The 18,017-nt window shown below is 41.0% G+C and overlaps 1 protein-coding gene across 1 annotated transcript in view; it reads right to left on the bottom strand.

Annotated features, from left to right (window-relative positions):
- Positions 1-8,318: 8,318 nt before the first annotated feature.
- The window catches only part of acer3 (alkaline ceramidase 3), a 22,606-nt gene continuing 12,907 nt past the window's right edge, over positions 8,319-18,017 (bottom strand). The window contains exons 8-11 of the mRNA XM_062535884.1: positions 16,707-16,808; positions 11,810-11,914; positions 11,633-11,678; positions 8,319-10,214 (exon numbers count right to left, since the gene is read on the bottom strand). Of these exons, the coding sequence (XP_062391868.1) occupies positions 10,161-10,214; positions 11,633-11,678; positions 11,810-11,914; positions 16,707-16,808 (307 nt within the window). The 3' untranslated portion in view covers positions 8,319-10,160. The remainder of the gene's footprint in view (positions 10,215-11,632; positions 11,679-11,809; positions 11,915-16,706; positions 16,809-18,017) is intronic.

The raw sequence follows: 18,017 nt of genomic DNA, 5'->3' as shown, positions 1-18,017 counted from the left end.
TAGTCAGGACAGGGTTAAAACAAATGTATCTAGTCAGTACAGCGTTACGGCAAATGGACACGTATCTAGTCAGTACAGGGTTAACCCTTTACTGACTACTAGATACGTGTCCATTTGCCTTTGGTATTCTAGAGAATAAGACAGACGCCACACCAAGCCTCTCAACCGTACAGACACCACACCAAAACTGTCAACAGTACATGTGTAAGCTTAACGTGTCACTCACACGAACACCCTGCCTCCAGTCAAACAAATTCCATTCAGACATTCCACATGATAATCAAAATGAACAGTTTGTTCATGACCTTATAGGTAATTATACCTTAGTACAGTGTTTCCCAACCTTTTTGCCTTTATCTAAGACACGCCAGGGCCACCTACCCAAACTCCTACCCGCATACATACAAGACATTGTTTTAATCAACAATCGGGGTCCGAAGATGAATTCCCAATGCCTAGGCTAGCCCGACCTGAAGGTTGCTTAGGCAAGTTCAGAGGTCAGAGGTAATAAACAGCTACATGAATTTAAATATGGAACAAAAATATGTTTTAAATTGGATTATACAGTTTTGATTATCCAATTGGGTGTGATTTTGGGATTTAATACATTTACAGTTTTTCTTAGTCACTTTGGTGCTTTTCTCAGATCTCTTCTCAGACAACTATTAGTTCAACCTCCACAACATTTAGTCATGTGTGCACATCATAGTAGCAATTTCTCCTTCTTTTGAACAAATTGCAAATGCGTCAGTTCAAATAAATACTTATGGATGCTAATAAATAATAATAATAATAATAAATAATATAATAATAATAATAAATCCCAATAAAACTAACAGCCTTCATTTCATTGCTTGAGTCATTAGATACAGAATTATTGAACTAGTTATCAAATTCTGTCACAAGGCTGTAGAATCGCAAAGACAGTAAAAATGTGAAATGTACGTATTCAGTGTATTTACTCACTCCCTTAACTAAATCAATCGGTAACTGTAGTTTTCAAATGGCTATACAAGTAGTGCACAGTGTTGTCTTGAGCATTTTCAGGTAGTGTCACCGGTGGGGTATACTACGAATCTCGCTGAACATAACCAGGCTTTCCTTGGATAACCTGGATCGACAAATACGATAGTCACAATCAGAGTTGAGTGATATCACGAAACTCACTCACGGGTGAATTTGTCAAACTAGGGTTTCAGCTCAGATCTGTGCGCGTTCTTGTGGTTTGGGTAACTTTGGCCAATTGTGAAACGTGGAGATGCACAAGACCGCCTATATTTTAAAAAAGATTACTTCCGCATTTATGAGCGACAACGTAGTCTATGGTGGTAATTTTTAATGTCTAACCTATAGCATCAAAAAAATCAAAACAAAAAAAAAATCGAAAAATGAGTGCACAGGTAGATCAGATAACTAGTGATGTCACCTGTGTTGAGTGCACAGGTATGAGTATACTGCATGTCCACCTCTGATCCATAGAGCTGCTGAGTATACTGTATTAGAGCTGCTGAGTATACTGTATGAGTATACTGTATGCCCACCTCTGATCCATAGAGCTGCTGAGTATACTGTATGAGTATACTGTATGTCCACCTCTGATCAATAGAGCTGCTGAGTATACTGTATGTCCACCTCTGATCCATAGAGCTGCTGAGTATACTGTATTAGATCTGCTGAGTATACTGCATGTCCACCTCTGATCCATAGAGCTGCTGAGTATACTGTATTAGAGCTGCTGAGTATACTGTATGTCCACCTCTGATCCATAGAGCTGCTATGAGTATACTGTATGTCCACCTCTGATCCATAAAGCTGCTATGAGTATACTGTACTGTATGTCAACCTCTGATCCATAGAGCTGCTATGAGTATACTGTACTGTATGTCAACCTCTGATCCATAGAGCTGCTATGAGTATACTGTACTGTATGTCAACCTCTGATCCATAGAGCTGCTGAGTATACTGTATTAGAGCTGCTGAGTATACTGTATGAGTATACTGCATGTCCACCTCTGATCCATAGAGCTGCTGAGTATACTGTATTAGAGCTGCTGAGTATACTGTATGAGTATACTGTATGCCCACCTCTGATCCATAGAGCTGCTGAGTATACTGTATTAGAGCTGCCGAGTACGATTTTAACGATTTTAATTACACTACATCGCCTCCCTACGCCTCCCGACCCTGTCAACAGGATGACAGGATGACACGTCCAAAGACATGAAGCATTCTGGACTTTTGCTCTGGGGGCGCTGCTTCCGGGGGGCCTGGGCGGCGGGGCGGATCAGATTGTGTGTCCTGGTCGGGCCGTGGTGTGTGTTCGCGCGGTGTTGTGGTTGGGGTGGGGCTGGCGCGGGCCCCGTTCTCTCTGCTCGCGGATGGTGGTGGGGGGTTGTCTGCGGATGGGTGGCGCCGCCTGTGGGCGGACTCTGGCTGGCCATGCTCAGCCGTGCTGCTCCGGCGCGCGGTTCAGAGGTGGTGTGTGGGTTCGCCTGGGGGGGGGGGCATTGTGGGTGGGTGGATGTTTGCATGCGTGGTGGACGATGTGCGGGATGCCTCTTCGGGTTTAACTGGGTAACCTATTCCTACGCACCTGTCCCCACAAAAGAGGTGTGTAAAAGCGTTTTGTAAACCCTCTATAGTATAACCATTTATATCACCATTGATATACTTATTAATACTTAATATGACTTACAGTAATACTAACACACTCTATTTCTCTTCCCTTTCCCCTATACCGCACCTGTGAGGTAAATCATTACCAGCCATCAACCATCTCTGTGCCTGTCCCTCATCACACCTGAAGTCACATCCCTCTGACTGCCCTACATCACCATTGCCTTCGCCATCCCTATGACTGCCCTACCATCGCCTGCTGTGGTTCCCTGCCCGAATCTTTGGCCCTCGGATCCCAGCGACCCATCACCTTCCGAAATAACTAATGGATTACTAATGGACAATTTATTCCCTACACTGGACTATTTGAACTTTCATTGTCATTGTAACTTTCAAACTACAAATGACTTTACTGTAACTGACCCCAGGCAGATGGGTTGAGCCCTTGAGTCGTGGGTCTGTCTGAGGTTTCTTCCTATATGTATCTCCAATTCTAGGGAGTTTTTCCTTGCCCCTGTTACTCATGGGCTCTCTTTGAATGTCTAACACTCTGTAAAGCGCCTTGAGACATGTGTAATGTATTGGCGCTCTATAAGCGACATTAAATTGAAATTGAATTGAAATTGAGTATATTGTATGAGTATACTGTATGTCCACCTCTGATCCATAGAGCTGCTGAGTATACTGTATTAGAGCTACTGAGTATACTGCATGTCCACCTCTGATCCATAGAGCTGCTATGAGTATACTGTATGTCCACCTCTGATCCATAGAGCTGCTGAGTATACTGTATTAGAGCTGCTGAGTATACTGTATTAGATCTGCTGAGTATACTGCATGTCCACCTCTGATCCATAGAGCTGCTATGAGTATACTGTATGTCCACCTCTGATCCATAGAGCTGCTGAGTATACTGTATTAGAGCTGCTGAGTATACTGTATTAGAGCTGCTGAGTATACTGTATTAGAGCTGCTGAGTATCAGTGCGTCAGCAGCAGAAGAGCACTAGCACTTTGAGCTCATTGATTTGATGTAAAGTGCAATATCAATAACATGTATTATTATTATTATTATTATTATTATTATTATTATTATTATTATTATTATTAGAAGAAGAAGAAGAGATTCTCTCGTCTATCAAACTCTCGGGCCAGATGACTGTTTTTCTCACTTTGGTGCATTTCTCAGATCAGATTTGATATTTTGAAAACTGCTTATTCAAATGGCATATTGTCATATCTCTTGTGCACATCACAAAAGCCTTTCCTCCCAATGCTGAATGACAGCAAATGCTTTAGCACATCCATGCAGTAGTCTGTCACTATCACTATACTGCTCAGTCTCTTGGCTTATGGGCATCTGCTACTACCAGTGGGCGATGATCTATATACTCCAAATAAAAGGGGAAAAAAACACAAATTGTTGTTGTTAATGGCTGCATTTGACCATAGAAAGGTCTGAGTGCCTTTTGGTCGTGAAAACTTTAACCGCCAGTGGCACATGGAAAATACAATGCAAACAGAAATAACTGGTGAACAGATAATCATCCAAATATAACTGGTGAACAGATATATATATATATATATATATATATATATATATATATATATATATATATAACTGGTGAACTGGTGAACAGATAATCATTTTCCAAAACAGCATCAGTACTCTGCAGCCTACAGGTTGGCAGCTCTGCAGATACTTGGAGAGGAACCTAACATGTCCTGTTAACAAGACCAAACAGCTCCACTATCTTGACATAAACAATGTCATTTTGATTGCACTGACAGTTTCATTAGTATAAATACTTTTGCATGATTTTTTTTAGCAAGATACACACTTTTGCAGGTATTCCACCCTGTAGTACACTGTTTTGTGAAATGCATGAACTGCAAACTGATTTGAGAAATGCACCAAAGCGACTCAGAAAAACTGAAATGGACATCTCACATCCACTAAGGGCTCATTTATAACTAACATCTCACATCCACTAAGAGCTCATTTATAACTAACATCTCACATTCACTAAGAGCTCATATATAATGGACATCTCACATCCACTAAGGGCTCATTTATAACTAACATCTCACATCCACTAAGAGCTCATTTATAATGGACATCTCACATCCACTAAGGGCTCATTTATAACTAACATCTCACATCCACTAAGAGCTCATTTATAATGGACATCTCACATCCACTAAGAGCTCATTTATAATGGACATCTCACATCCACTAAGGGCTCATTTATAACTGACATCTCACATCCACTAAGGGCTCATTTATAACTGACATCTCACATTCACTAAGAGCTCATTTATAATGGACATCTCACATCCACTAAGGGCTCATTTATAACTGACATCTCACATCCACTAAGAGCTCATTTATAACTGACATCTCACATCCACTAAGGGCTCATTTATAACTGACATCTCACATTCACTAAGAGCTCATTTATAATGGACATCTCACATCCACTAAGGGCTCATTTATAACTGACATCTCACATTCACTAAGAGCTCATTTATAATGGACATCTCACATCCACTAAGGGCTCATTTATAACTGACATCTCACATCCACTAAGAGCTCATTTATAACTGACATCTCACATCCACTAAGGGCTCATTTATAACTGACATCTCACATTCACTAAGAGCTCATTTATAATGGACATCTCACATTCACTAAGAGCTCATTTATAATGGACATCTCACATCCACTAAGGGCTCATTTATAACTAACATCTCACATTCACTAAGAGCTCATTTATAATGGACATCTCACATCCACTAAGGGCTCATTTATGACTGACATCTCACATTCACTAAGGGCTCATTTATAATGGACATCTCACATCCACTAAGGGCTCATTTATAACTAACATCTCACATTCACTAAGGGCTCATTTATAACTGACATCTCACATCCACTAAGGGCTCATTTATGACTGACATCTCACATCCACTAAGAGCTCATATATAATGGACATCTCACATCCACTAAGGGCTCATTTATAATGGACATCTCACATCCACTAAGGGCTCATTTATAATCTTGCTCTACAGTGCCACCTGCTGTGTCAACTCCATACTACTTCATAATACCTTACAATTAGAGATTGTAAATCTGCTTTGTTTTACATTCAAAAAGCAGAATATCAAACAAAAACAGAAAGAAAAGAACTGGCATGCAGCTCATTTACAGTCCTGAAAAACAGTCCTAAATGGAGACGCTCATGTCCAGGATTAAAGGTGCAGTCAGCTTATAATATTATTGTCACATTCAGCAAGCACCTCCTTGTGATCGATGACCTGTGACTCTGCTGTGTTTCAGTTGGTCATTGTTTACAATAATTATAATGTACGTTGTTCCGGACAAAAGTGTCTGCTAATAGATTTAAATATAGACATAAACAAACACACCTTACTGCAAAATCACTGCTGCTTCTTTAATGAGTGCATGGGATTGGCTACTGCTCCGTTGATGAGTGCATGGGATTGGCTACTGCTCCTTTAATGAGTGCATGGGTTTGGCTACAATGTCTGTCAGCCATACAGGATACAAAACACATGTGCAAACAGATCATTTTCAAATCCTTTAATAGCATAAACTGAAACTGCACAAAATGTTTTAAATGATCTTTTTTTCTCACAAACTTCACGACTCACATGGTAATCACATGGTAATACGACACACAGGTGGGCCTTGGCAGGAACATTGACAGGAAGTCACAGTGGGCTGGTAGGCGTTCCGTTCCCATACTGCACGGACAGCACAACTCCCTCCCACAGGGTTCTCAAACTGGAGCAAACGGCTGCGTTCTGTCTCCAAACGGCTGCGTTCTGTCCCCAAACGGCTGCGTTCTGTCCCCAAACGGCTGCGTTCTGTCTCCAAACGGCTGCGTTCTGTCCCAGCTCCAGTGAGTTGGGTTCTGTTGGGTTCTGTGTCCGGCTCCAGTGAGTGGGTGGAACATAAAAGAGTCTGCATGATCATCTGAACGTCATTCTGGAACAAGGCCACATGGAACTACACCAGGGTGGACACCCAGATGCTAGCGCACCCTGAGGCAGGTCTGGCCCACGCCTGGCCCACGCCTGGATCCACTAGGGGCCAAACCTGTGTCTGAGCCCACTGCACTCTGGGAACTAAGGCACCCTGAACAGGTACAACACACAGCGCTCCACCACCGGCAGAAGCAGCATCACACAGGACTACGCAGAACTAGAGACACACAATCATGTCTAGGAACTTGGCTAATCTGGAATTTGTATGCAATTAAACATTTGTGCTTATATGACATCAGTTTTAGGAGTGATATGAAGCAACCATATCTAATATTGTAACTTGACATTTAAGGAGGAATGACCTCGCTGTGATAAACACATGGTTATGGCAGTTCAAGTAGTCTACAATACACATGGAACACACGCCAATGCTTTACGTTAAGGTGAAGAATTAATGACACGAATTAACATAGAGATCAGGAACATGAAGTGAAGTGAAGCGCTGTCGTTGGCATTGCTGAATGGTCCTGAACGCGGAGCTTCAGGCTGAATGGTCCTGAACGCGGAGCTTTATGGCTTATTCATGCTCAACTGATTAGCAAAGAATCATTTAGCCAACTGGACTTGAAATGATTTGGTAAGAAGCTCTAAACACAGCAGGACATCCAGCACAGCACATCACTTGATTTAACAACACTGAGTATGAGTTCATGATGAGTTATGATGTTAATCACAATGTAAAGCATTTCCAACATATCATTAGCACTGGGAATGAGTTCACTGATGCTAACTCATGCTCTTGGTGGCCATTAGTGTTAAGTGAAGTCCATGTTAATTGAAATTAGCCAAATATGGATTAGCATGGGTCACCTGCATTAATTTGGGATGATTCTAAATACGGTTCAAGTAGTGTTGTAGTACGATACATTTCAAGTCATTAGAGCTGCTTAGTGAAATAGTCCATTCCAACAAGTTCTCCCAGATGCAGAAGGAAATGTTACAGTTTAGAAAACAAAAATGACTGACCAAACAAACAAGAAAACACAGTGAAAAATAAAAGTAAATCTTGCATATCTCCTTCATGAGATCACAAGCCAGCGATGAGACAGATCTATGCATCCAGTCTAAAGCCAAATGTCATGTGAAATAACATGGGACACAATAATATTACAAAACTAGATGGGTAAATGATAAAGGCTGCTATGCCCTTTGTGGAATACCCTGGAATCAACTAGCCATAAGCACAGAATTGATCTGAATCAACTAGCCATAAGCACAGAATTGATCTGAATCAACTAGCCATAAGCACAGAATTGATCTGTTCATTTGCTATTTTAAACAAGAGTCCTTGTGCTGATTGTGCCTGTTAAGCACATGAAAGATTTCCTTCATTAGACGCCAAGAAAATGCAAGGAAAAGCTTTGTAGGTCAAAATAGTGTAAGTCACATTGCAGAGACTAAATAGTGTAAGTCACATTGCAGAGACTAAATAGTGTAAGTCACATTGTAGAGAGTACATCTTGATGAGTGGGCTTTAGAGAGCGGGTGGAGAACTGGGTGAGTGGGCTTTAGAGAGCGGGTGGAGAACTGGGTGAGTGGGCTTTAGAGAGTGGGTGGAGAACTGGGTGAGTGGGCTTTAAAGAGCGGGTGGAGAACTGGGTGAGTGGGCTTTGAGCGGGTGGAGAACTGGGTACAGAATGAGTGGGCTTTAGAGAGCGGGTGGAGAACAGAATGAGTGGGCTTTAGAGAGCGGGTGGAGAACTGGGTGAGTGGGCTTTAGAGAGCGGGTGGAGAACTGAATACAGAATGAGTGGGCTTTAGAGAGCGAGTTGCGAGATACGCCATTTGGCGTTCATCGTACGGGTGGAGAACTGGGTGAGTGGGCTTTAGAGAGCGGGTGGAGAACTGGGCTCAGGTTAGAGAGTGGGTGGAGCGGGTGGAGAACTGGGTGAGTGGGCTTTAGAGAGTGGGTGGAGAACTGGGCTCAGGCTAGAGAGTAATCTGAACAAATCCTGTGAACACCACTGGACTCAGCACCACTGCATAGCATCCTCTGTGATCCATGTCCAAAACAAACGTCTGAACATAATTTTCCTGAAAAGCTTCTGTTTTATACAGGACACTCCATTAGAGAATGACATTTCAATTGTCAACTCGTAGATGATCTCATTCTGGTCATTGTTTGACCAGCTCATAGGAAATAATCTTCCAATCAGCAGACTGTGTAGCGTTGGTGTCTATCAGTATAGTCTGAACAAATAATGCTGCGCTGACTTCTTGTTTATCCATTTAGTAAAGAAATCCATCTGCATGGAAAACCCTCACTCACAACTTCATTCTGATCGGTTATGTACAAAGGGTGAGAATTACCAAAGAACAATACGATAACATCATGATATTTGGGCCACGACACTGTACCATATTATTGGAACTTTTTAGAATACAGCAAGTATAGCGATTCAGTTTTCTGATTTCTTTCGGCCCATCTTGTTCTTAAGTGGGACTCTAGAACCATCTTGTTCTCTAGTGGGGACTCTAGAACCATCTTGTTCTCTAGTAGGGACTCTAGAACCATCTTGTTCTCTAGTAGGGACTCTAGAACCATCTTGTTCTTTAGTGGGAACTCTAGAACCATCTTGTTCTTTAGTGGGAACTCTAGAACCATCTTGTTCTTTAGTAGAAACTCTAGAACCTTCTTGTTCTCTAGTGGGGACTCTAGAACCATCTTGTTCTTTAGTGGGGACTTTGAAGCCATCTTGTTCTTGACTTTGTTCTTTGTTCTTTGCTTTGACTTCCTTTCCCATTTCTGTGCTGACTCAAGAGAAGAATCAGGTCTTATGTATATTTTAAGTTCTTCAGACAGTTTTATCAGAGTAGACGCATGTATCCAGATCAAATCAAATAGAAATTAAATAAAAAATACTAAGAAACTTAGTGCCACTGTACCATAATGGTATCATGTCAAAAATATCACAATACTACACTGTATCGATTTTTCCTCCACCCCTAATTTTGAATTAATTACTTTTCCAGTTAAGATAATGACTTTTGAAAGTGATCTACCATGAATATTAAGACACTTAAAATGTTAATGGCAAATGGATTATGACTTTCTTTATGAACAAACTATCTTGCAGAACACAGAATAAAATATGCCTGTGTTGAATACTATCTGAGGTAAAGATCTTGCAGTCTTTTTCAACATTGTCATGTATTGAGCCCATAGATCAAGGCATTTAAATAAATACAAAATCAGAACTAATCGTGTCACCTCAAAATCTCCTAAAAAATGGTACAAACTAATTGTTGAGTAATTAACTCAAATGTTTAAAAAGGATGAGAGTTGAACAGTCCCGTTTTCTAGTAACGTTCTCTTCTCAACACTACACTTGGCAAAACGAAGGAACCCAGCTGAACCTGCGGCAGAAAACCTCCGCCTGGCGTCCGCGGGAGTCGAGGTCGTCTCGAGACACGGTGCGGAGCGGAGCGGAGCAGGACCTCTCTCTGAGGCTGGTGGCGGAAGGCCCTCGCTCTTCACCCGGTCTTGGCTGACTGGATGAGCAGGGTCGGCCACACACCACACACAAACTACACACACAACAAGGAAGAGCAGAACAAGCAATTAAACAGTGCAACAGTAGAAGTCCGGCCATGCACATGCACGCAGCCTACAGCAGAGGTCAGAGCTAGTGCCCAAGCCCCTCCCCCTCTGGAGACGAGGCTGTGCATGTGAGCAGCAGAGTAGCAGCCATGGAGGTATTATAAGAACTGGAGAAAGTTAACAAGTCCCGCCCCCATTCATTTCAATGGGAATGCTAGGCTAGTGAAAAACGATTTTTTCAGGCTTCAACATGGCGTTTCAAGGGGCTTGTTTCCGGTGCCGTTTTGCTTAGCCAATTAAGTGCCAGGTTTCTGATTGACGTAAGGTACAGAAGGAGAGCTCGTGCCCACACTAAGCTTGTGCATGAGCTGAGAGTGGAACAGCCACCAATCAGCATGAGGCAAACGCAGAGAAAACGGCACCGGACATGATGTATTTCTGGAAAATGGCGACGAGGAAGTGCCTTGCTAATCGGCGAAGCTAATCAGTCAAATCCTGACCCCCTGGTAGCAGCGGCTCGATAGCAGCGTGTGCACAAGCTGTGATTGACAGGTAGCGACTCCTCCCCCCCAACATGATTGCTTAAACAAAACAGGGAGCACTCGATTTTTGCAAGCACTGTTACAGGCTTTAGAGGGAGCTAGAGAATTCGGGATTTTTCCTAAACAGCCTATTTAATATTCTACTTCCAGAATCCCATGACAGTTCAAGCTAATATAACTAAAAAAATGTTGCAGACGGCAGCTTTGACCTAAACTACAGAGACAGGTATTTAAGCGCAGCATCAAACCTTACCTAAAGAGACAGGTATTTAATCTTAACTACAGAGACAGGTATTTAAGCGCAGCATCAAACCTTACCTAAAGAGACAGGTATTTAACCTTAACTACAGAGACAGGTATTTAAGCACAGCATCAAACCTTACCTAAAGAGACAGGTATTTAACCTTAACTACAGAGACAGGTATTTAAGCGCAGCATCAAACCTTACCTAAAGAGACAGGTATTTAATCTTAACTACAGAGACAGGTATTTAAGCACAGCATCAAACCTTACCTAAAGAGACAGGTATTTAACCTTAACTATAGAGACAGGTATTTAAGCGCAGCATCAAACCTTACCTAAAGAGACAGGTATTTAACCTTAACTACAGAGACAGTTATTTAAGCACAGCATCAAACCATACCTAAAGAGACAGGTATTGAAGTGCAGGATCAAACCTTTAATCCAAAGCAACAGGCGGGTTCAGGATTTGACCCTGGGCTGACCAATGATTAGCTGCTTCACCACCCAGATAAGATACCACCTGTGTGTGTCTGTGTGTGTGTGTGTGTGTGTGTGTGTGTGTGTGTGTGTGTGCGCGTACGTGTGTGTGTGTATAACAGAGAGAGAGACCTTCCACCTACCTTAACCTTTGGTCTGTGCTTGAGGTAGGTTGATCTGATCTGGAGGCTGCACAAAAAAAAAAAAAAAAAAAACCCACATTGGTCCAAAAATGTATCTTGCACAAACAAGCAAACAAATAAACAAACAGAAAGCAAACGACTGCACCAGCGGAGGTGCCAGGAGCTGCGTGTTGCTACCTGAGGAGGATGTGCAGGTAGGAACCCAATCCTGTCAGAATGTGCCACCAGCCATGGAACTGTGTCACCACGCCAACACCAGAGGGCAGTGTTTGGCGAGCGGCCCTGCAGGAGAAGAGGTCACAATGCAGGAGGCTGTAAGGTGACGCCTTTAGCTTTAGCACACACACTAGTCACAGTGCAGGAGACTGTAAGGTGACGCCTTTAGCTTTAGCACACACACTAGTCACAGTGCAGGAGACTGTAAGGTGACACCTTTAGGTTTAGCACACACACACTAGTCACAGTGCAGGAGGCTGTAAGGTGACACCTTTAGCTTTAGCACACACACTAGTCACAGTGCAGGAGGCTGTAAGCTGACACCTTTAGCATGTGCACACACACTAGTCACAGTGCAGGAGGCTGTAAGGTGACACCTTTAGCTTTAGCACACACACTAGTCACAGTGCAGGAGGCTGTAAGGTGACGCCTTTAGCTTTAGCACACACACTAGTCACAGTGCAGGAGGCTGTAAGGTGACACCTTTAGCATGTGCACACACACTAGTCACAGTGCAGGAGGCTGTAAGGTGACGCCTTTAGCTTTAGCACACACACTCGTCACAGTGCAGGAGGCTGTATAGTGACACCTTTAGCTTTAGCACACACACTAGTCAGTGAGCTGACCAGAAGAATAACTCTGAAGAACTAGTGCAACAGGACACCTTAAGAATAACAATACATAAACTAGAAATGCAATTCCAAGGAATTACCAGTGCATGAAAATGCTAAAATGTATAGATAGATAATGTAGATATGGCTACTAAGGTGTAGCTAGGGTAAATATGGTGATTGAATAGTTTAAAGAAAGTTGATAGTATGAAGGTAGAAAGTTCAAAGCTGAAACATTCCAGTTCTAACTTAACTAGTGATTTCTATTCATGTTAAAATGTTAACGACGGTAACAATGATAACCAGGTTGATTGGTTAACTTAGCTACTGATTTCTTGCAGTTATGGTAAAAATGTTAACTATGTTAACAATGCTAACAGTGCTAACCAGGTTGATTAACTAACTTAGCTAATGATTTCTAACAGTTATGCTAAAAATGCTAACTATGCTAGCAATGCTAGCTATGGTAACAATGCTAACTTTACTATCAATAATAACCAGGTTGATTAGCTAACTTAACTGATAATTTCTAACAGTAATGCTAAAAATGCTAACTATGTTAACAACGCTAAATTTGCTAATAATGCTAACCAGGTTGATTAGCTAACTTAGTTGTTGATTTCTTGCAGTTATGCTAAAAAAAATTTAACTATGCTAACAATGCTAACCAGGTTGATTAGCTAACTTAGCTAATCATTTCTAACATTTATGCTAACTATGCTAACAATGCTAACCATGCTAACTTGCTAGTGAGGACTTTTATTTTGAAACCTTTGTTGCTAGGGTATCCATGTTGGCCACTATCAGGAAAGAAGAAGTTACTGCAGTATAATCATGTTGGTTGCTATGGAAACTGTCATAAACGCTTAATTTAATGGTTGCTATGTTGGTTGCTAGGTACATGGAGGTTTCATGTAGTTGACTGGAGGCATAGTTGATGACAGTTGGAATGGTTGAACAGTTAAATAGTTGAGTAGTTTCAATGGTTAAATGATTTAATAGTGTATTATTGCAGTGAGGACTTTTATTTTGAAACAGTTGTGGACAGAGGAAACAGTTTAACAGGAAATTTAGTCTTCACAGAGAGATTGTATGCTTAAAGCCTGAGAGAGAGAGAGCTGCTGCAGGTGGGGCTGGCCACCTGGCATAAGATTCTAATTGCTTAACGACCCGATTGTGATGTCATAGAGGCCAATGTTAAGTCTATGGGGACATTTTTAATAGTTTTTAATTCATAGTTTAAAAAGTATAAGGGCAATTCCATATCAGTTGGAACAGGTCCGACACCATGGTCCTCAGTTTTTCCTGATTTTTGGTCCAAATGTTCCTCCATGTCTCATTAGAAGAAAACCAAAAGTTTAGCTGGGTATCTTGTTTAGTTTCTGAGATATGGCTCTTCAAATGTGGTTAGACGCAGGCTGAAAATTCCTGTATTTAATGAGCACCACTTTTTTTTAAACCCCTCTCCTCTCTTAAGGCTACCATATTATTTTCTACAAATTTGAACACTGGGGCAGTACCCTGTGTTGTTGTCCAAAATCATAAAGGAATTACAGTCCTTCCCACCATTGGAGACTTATTCATCGAAACAAACCCATATTTGTTTTGAAAGCAATGAAAAAAAAAAAAACTGTTTTTGTTCTGTTATGGTCATGAATGGCTAGAACTCACAGTTTTAAAAATCTACATATATATAGTCCATGAGTAAGAGAATATGTTGAAAAAAAAATGAGAATGTTAGTTTTCGTATTTCGAGGCTATGAGCCTTCAAAGTTGGCCAATATGGTGTTTTTTCCTAAAAATGCCACTTATATTGCCTTTTTCCAAGGACAAGATGAAATGCAAATCCAACATTTCTTTTTCTCTGCAGTAATGTGGCACTTTGTAGATCATGTGGATGTGGTAGATCCAACCTGTCCATTTTAATATCCCCACAGCACATGTCTGAAGTTAGAAAAAATGAAAAAAATTCTTGGCTGAAGGAGGTATTGGTTTGATTTGTATGAACCTCTTAGAAGGACAATATGGGGTGTAAACCCATTTTTTTCTGTTTGAGGGATCAGAATGCCATCCTGTAAATAGGATAAAAATGTTGTATCCCATTTTTACTCTTTAGTGATCCCTTAAAATATGTCCAAAAGTTGTCAAAAATGGCCAAGTGGATCAAGTCACACAAGGCTACAAATGTAATATAAGACAGATGAGATACTGAGGGAGAACACTGTGAAATGTTTAACCCTGTTACGATGGCCTTTGAACCTACTGTGTCCCTAATATCCTGTGATAACCGGAAGTTGGTTTAAAACAGGAAATAAACTTTAAAAAGGCTATATCTAGAGAACGGAAGGTCATAGAAATAAACATTCACTTCTTGCTTGATCCTCATGATCGAATTATGTCTAATGGAGCAAATCAGATTGAGTCTATGACCTTCCATTCAAGAGTTGTTCGCAAAAATTATTTATTATTAAGTGTTGAGGCCAAAATCATGGTTTGAGATGTTGTGTAGGAGTATGTTTCAGACCATTTGGAGTTGATTGGTACCCACTTTGTGTGACATAAAAAAATCCCCCCTTAGGGTTTAACTTAGGGATGGATATGGATGACCAAAAAGTGTAGGATTTTCACTGGTCCTAGGGTTATGTTTATCTAAGTGGATCTCGGGTTAATTGTCCAGAGATACCATTAGAACAAATCACAATGCATGCTGCATCCAACGGTAACTCCAACAGCAACCAGGAGACAATATGCTTCATGCAGAAGAAATTTGTTTAATAAGAATGAACCTCAGTTAAGGACACAGTGGGTTCAAAGGCCATCATAGCAGGGGTTATACATTTCACAGTGTTCTCCCTCAGTATCTCGTCTGTCTTATATTTCATTTTTAGCCTTGTGTGACTTGATCCACTTGGCCATGTAAGCCCCTCAGTTTAGTCGCCTTTTTTCATTTATGACAACTTTTGGACATATTCTAAGGGATCAATAAAGAGTAAAAATGGGATATAAGATGTTTATCCTGTTTACAGGATGGCATGCTGATCCCTCAAAAAGACAAAATGGGTTTACACCCCATATTGTCCTTCTAAGAGGTTCATACAAATCAAACCAACACCTCCTTCAGCCAAGACATTTTTTTCTAACTTCAGACATGTGCTGTGGGGATATTAAAATGGACAGGTTGGATCTACCACATTCACATGATCTACAAAGTGCCACACTATTGCAGAAAAAAAGAAATGTTGGATTTGCATTTCATCTTGTCCTTGGAAAAAGGCAATAAAAGTGGCATTTTTAGGAAAAAACGCCATTTTGGCCAACTTTGAAGGCTCATAGCCTCGAAATACGAAAACTAACATTCTCAATTTTTTGTCAACATGTTCTCTTACTCATAAACTATATATATGTAGAGTTTCAATACTGTGAGTGCTAGCCATTCATGACCATAAGAGAACAAAAACATGTTTTTTTTCCCATTGCTTTCAAAAAAAATATGGGTTTGTTTCGATGAATAAGTCTCCATTGGTGGGAAGGACTGTAATTCCTTTGTGATTTTGGACAACAACACAGGGTACTGCCCCAGTGTTCAAATTTTTAGAAAATAATATGGTAGCCTTAAGAGAGGAGAGGGGTTTAAAAAAAAGTGGTGCTCATTAAATACAGGAATTTTCAGCCTTTTTTTAGGATGCGTCTATCCACATTTGAAGAGCCATATCTCAGAAACCAAACAAGATAACAAGCTAAAATGTTGGTTTTCTTCTAATGAGACATGGAGGAACATGTGCACCAAAAATCAGGAAAAACTGAGGACCATGGTGTCGGACCTGTTCCAACTGATATGGAATTGCCCATAAAAGTTACAAAGTTGAAAAATACATAGCAGCATTCCCCTATTCAAGACCTACGTTGCAACATTTTAATGAAGTTTCTAGGTTAAACGGTTCACGCTGAATAGAAAAAATGAATTTGGTAAGCGGAATAATAAGAAGCCTAGGAAGAACAGTACAGTGCATTTTCATGCACTGTAATAAATACATCTACACACAAAGACAAGATAATCAGAATGTAAAAGGTTTAGACGAAACTAAAATAAATAAGCTCAAAACTAGCGCATGTGATGCTGAAACTGAAACAGTTCAGACACAACTAATTACCTCAGGGAATCACACCGAGGAGGTTATCAATCACACACAACTCAATTACCTCAGGGAATCACAGAGGAGGTTATCAATCACACACAACTCAATTACCTCAGGGAATCACAGAGGAGGTTATCAATGTTCCACAGCAGGAATCCCAGCAGAAACACCCCCAGAGACGTGTAGCACAGCGGCCTCAGCTGTGGATAAACCCTGCAGACACAAGATCTATATGAGCTGTGGATAAACCCTGCAGACACAAGATCTATATCAGCTGTGGATAAACCCTGCAGATACAAGATCTATATGAGCTGTGGATAAACCCTGCAGACACAAGATCTATATCAGCTGTGGATAAACCCTGCAGATACAAGATCTATATCAGCTGTGGATAAACCCCTACAAGATCTATATGAGCTGTGGATAAACCCTGCAGACACAAGATCTATATGAGCTGTGGATAAACCCTGCAGATACAAGATCTATATGAGCTGTGGATAAACCCTGCAGACACACGATCTATATGAGCTGTGGATAAACCCTGCAGACACAAGATCTATATGAGCTGTGGATAAATCCTGCAGACACAAGATCTATATCAGCTGTGGATAAACCCTGCAGACACAAGATCTATATGAGCTGTGGATAAACCCTGCAGACACAAGATCTATATGAGCTGTGGATAAACCCTGCAGACACAAGATCTATATGAGCTGTGGATAAACCCTGCAGACACAAGATCTATATCAGCTGTGGATAAACCCTGCAGACACAAGATCTATATGAGCTATGGATAAACCCTGCAGATACAAGATCTATATCAGCTGTGGATAAACCCTGCAGATACAAGATCTATATCAGCTGTGGATAAACCCTGCAGATACAGTACAAGATCTATATCAGCTGTGGATAAACCCTGCGGATACAAAATCTATGCATTATATTCAATAAGAGATACATACAGTATGGGCCAGTGGCGATCTATGCATTAAATTCAATAAATGCTAAACGTGTGTTAATGTGTGTATATATTATACGGCTCTCTAGAATGTTGAGGGAGCTCCCATTCACTTTGAACGTTCTGCGGTCAGTTATTTTTGCCTAATCACCGTTCCGAAGGTATAATGACCGCTGCCAATGGCAACGGGTTTTGTGCTTTTAATTCACGTCTTTCATATCAATCCGCAACAAATCCATTCGCTGGTTGCAATGGAATTTAAACTCAGCTACTATGTATGTTGCCAGGCAACACCTAACAACTGTCAACTGTGGCAAACTATTTTTTTTGCTAGTTCTAGCGGAAGCCATGAAACGGTAGTCAAGTCATTGCTAAAGACACATTGAGCTAAGTTCCTTTTCTCGTTTTGGCAATTAGCCGTATAATAAGCGCGATAATGTATAGAACGCCGGTCATTATCGGAA

This window comes from Sardina pilchardus, chromosome 5, assembly GCF_963854185.1.
Source record: "Sardina pilchardus chromosome 5, fSarPil1.1, whole genome shotgun sequence".
Lineage (NCBI taxonomy): Eukaryota > Metazoa > Chordata > Actinopteri > Clupeiformes > Clupeidae > Sardina > Sardina pilchardus.
This window is presented reverse-complemented; position numbering and strand designations above follow the sequence as displayed.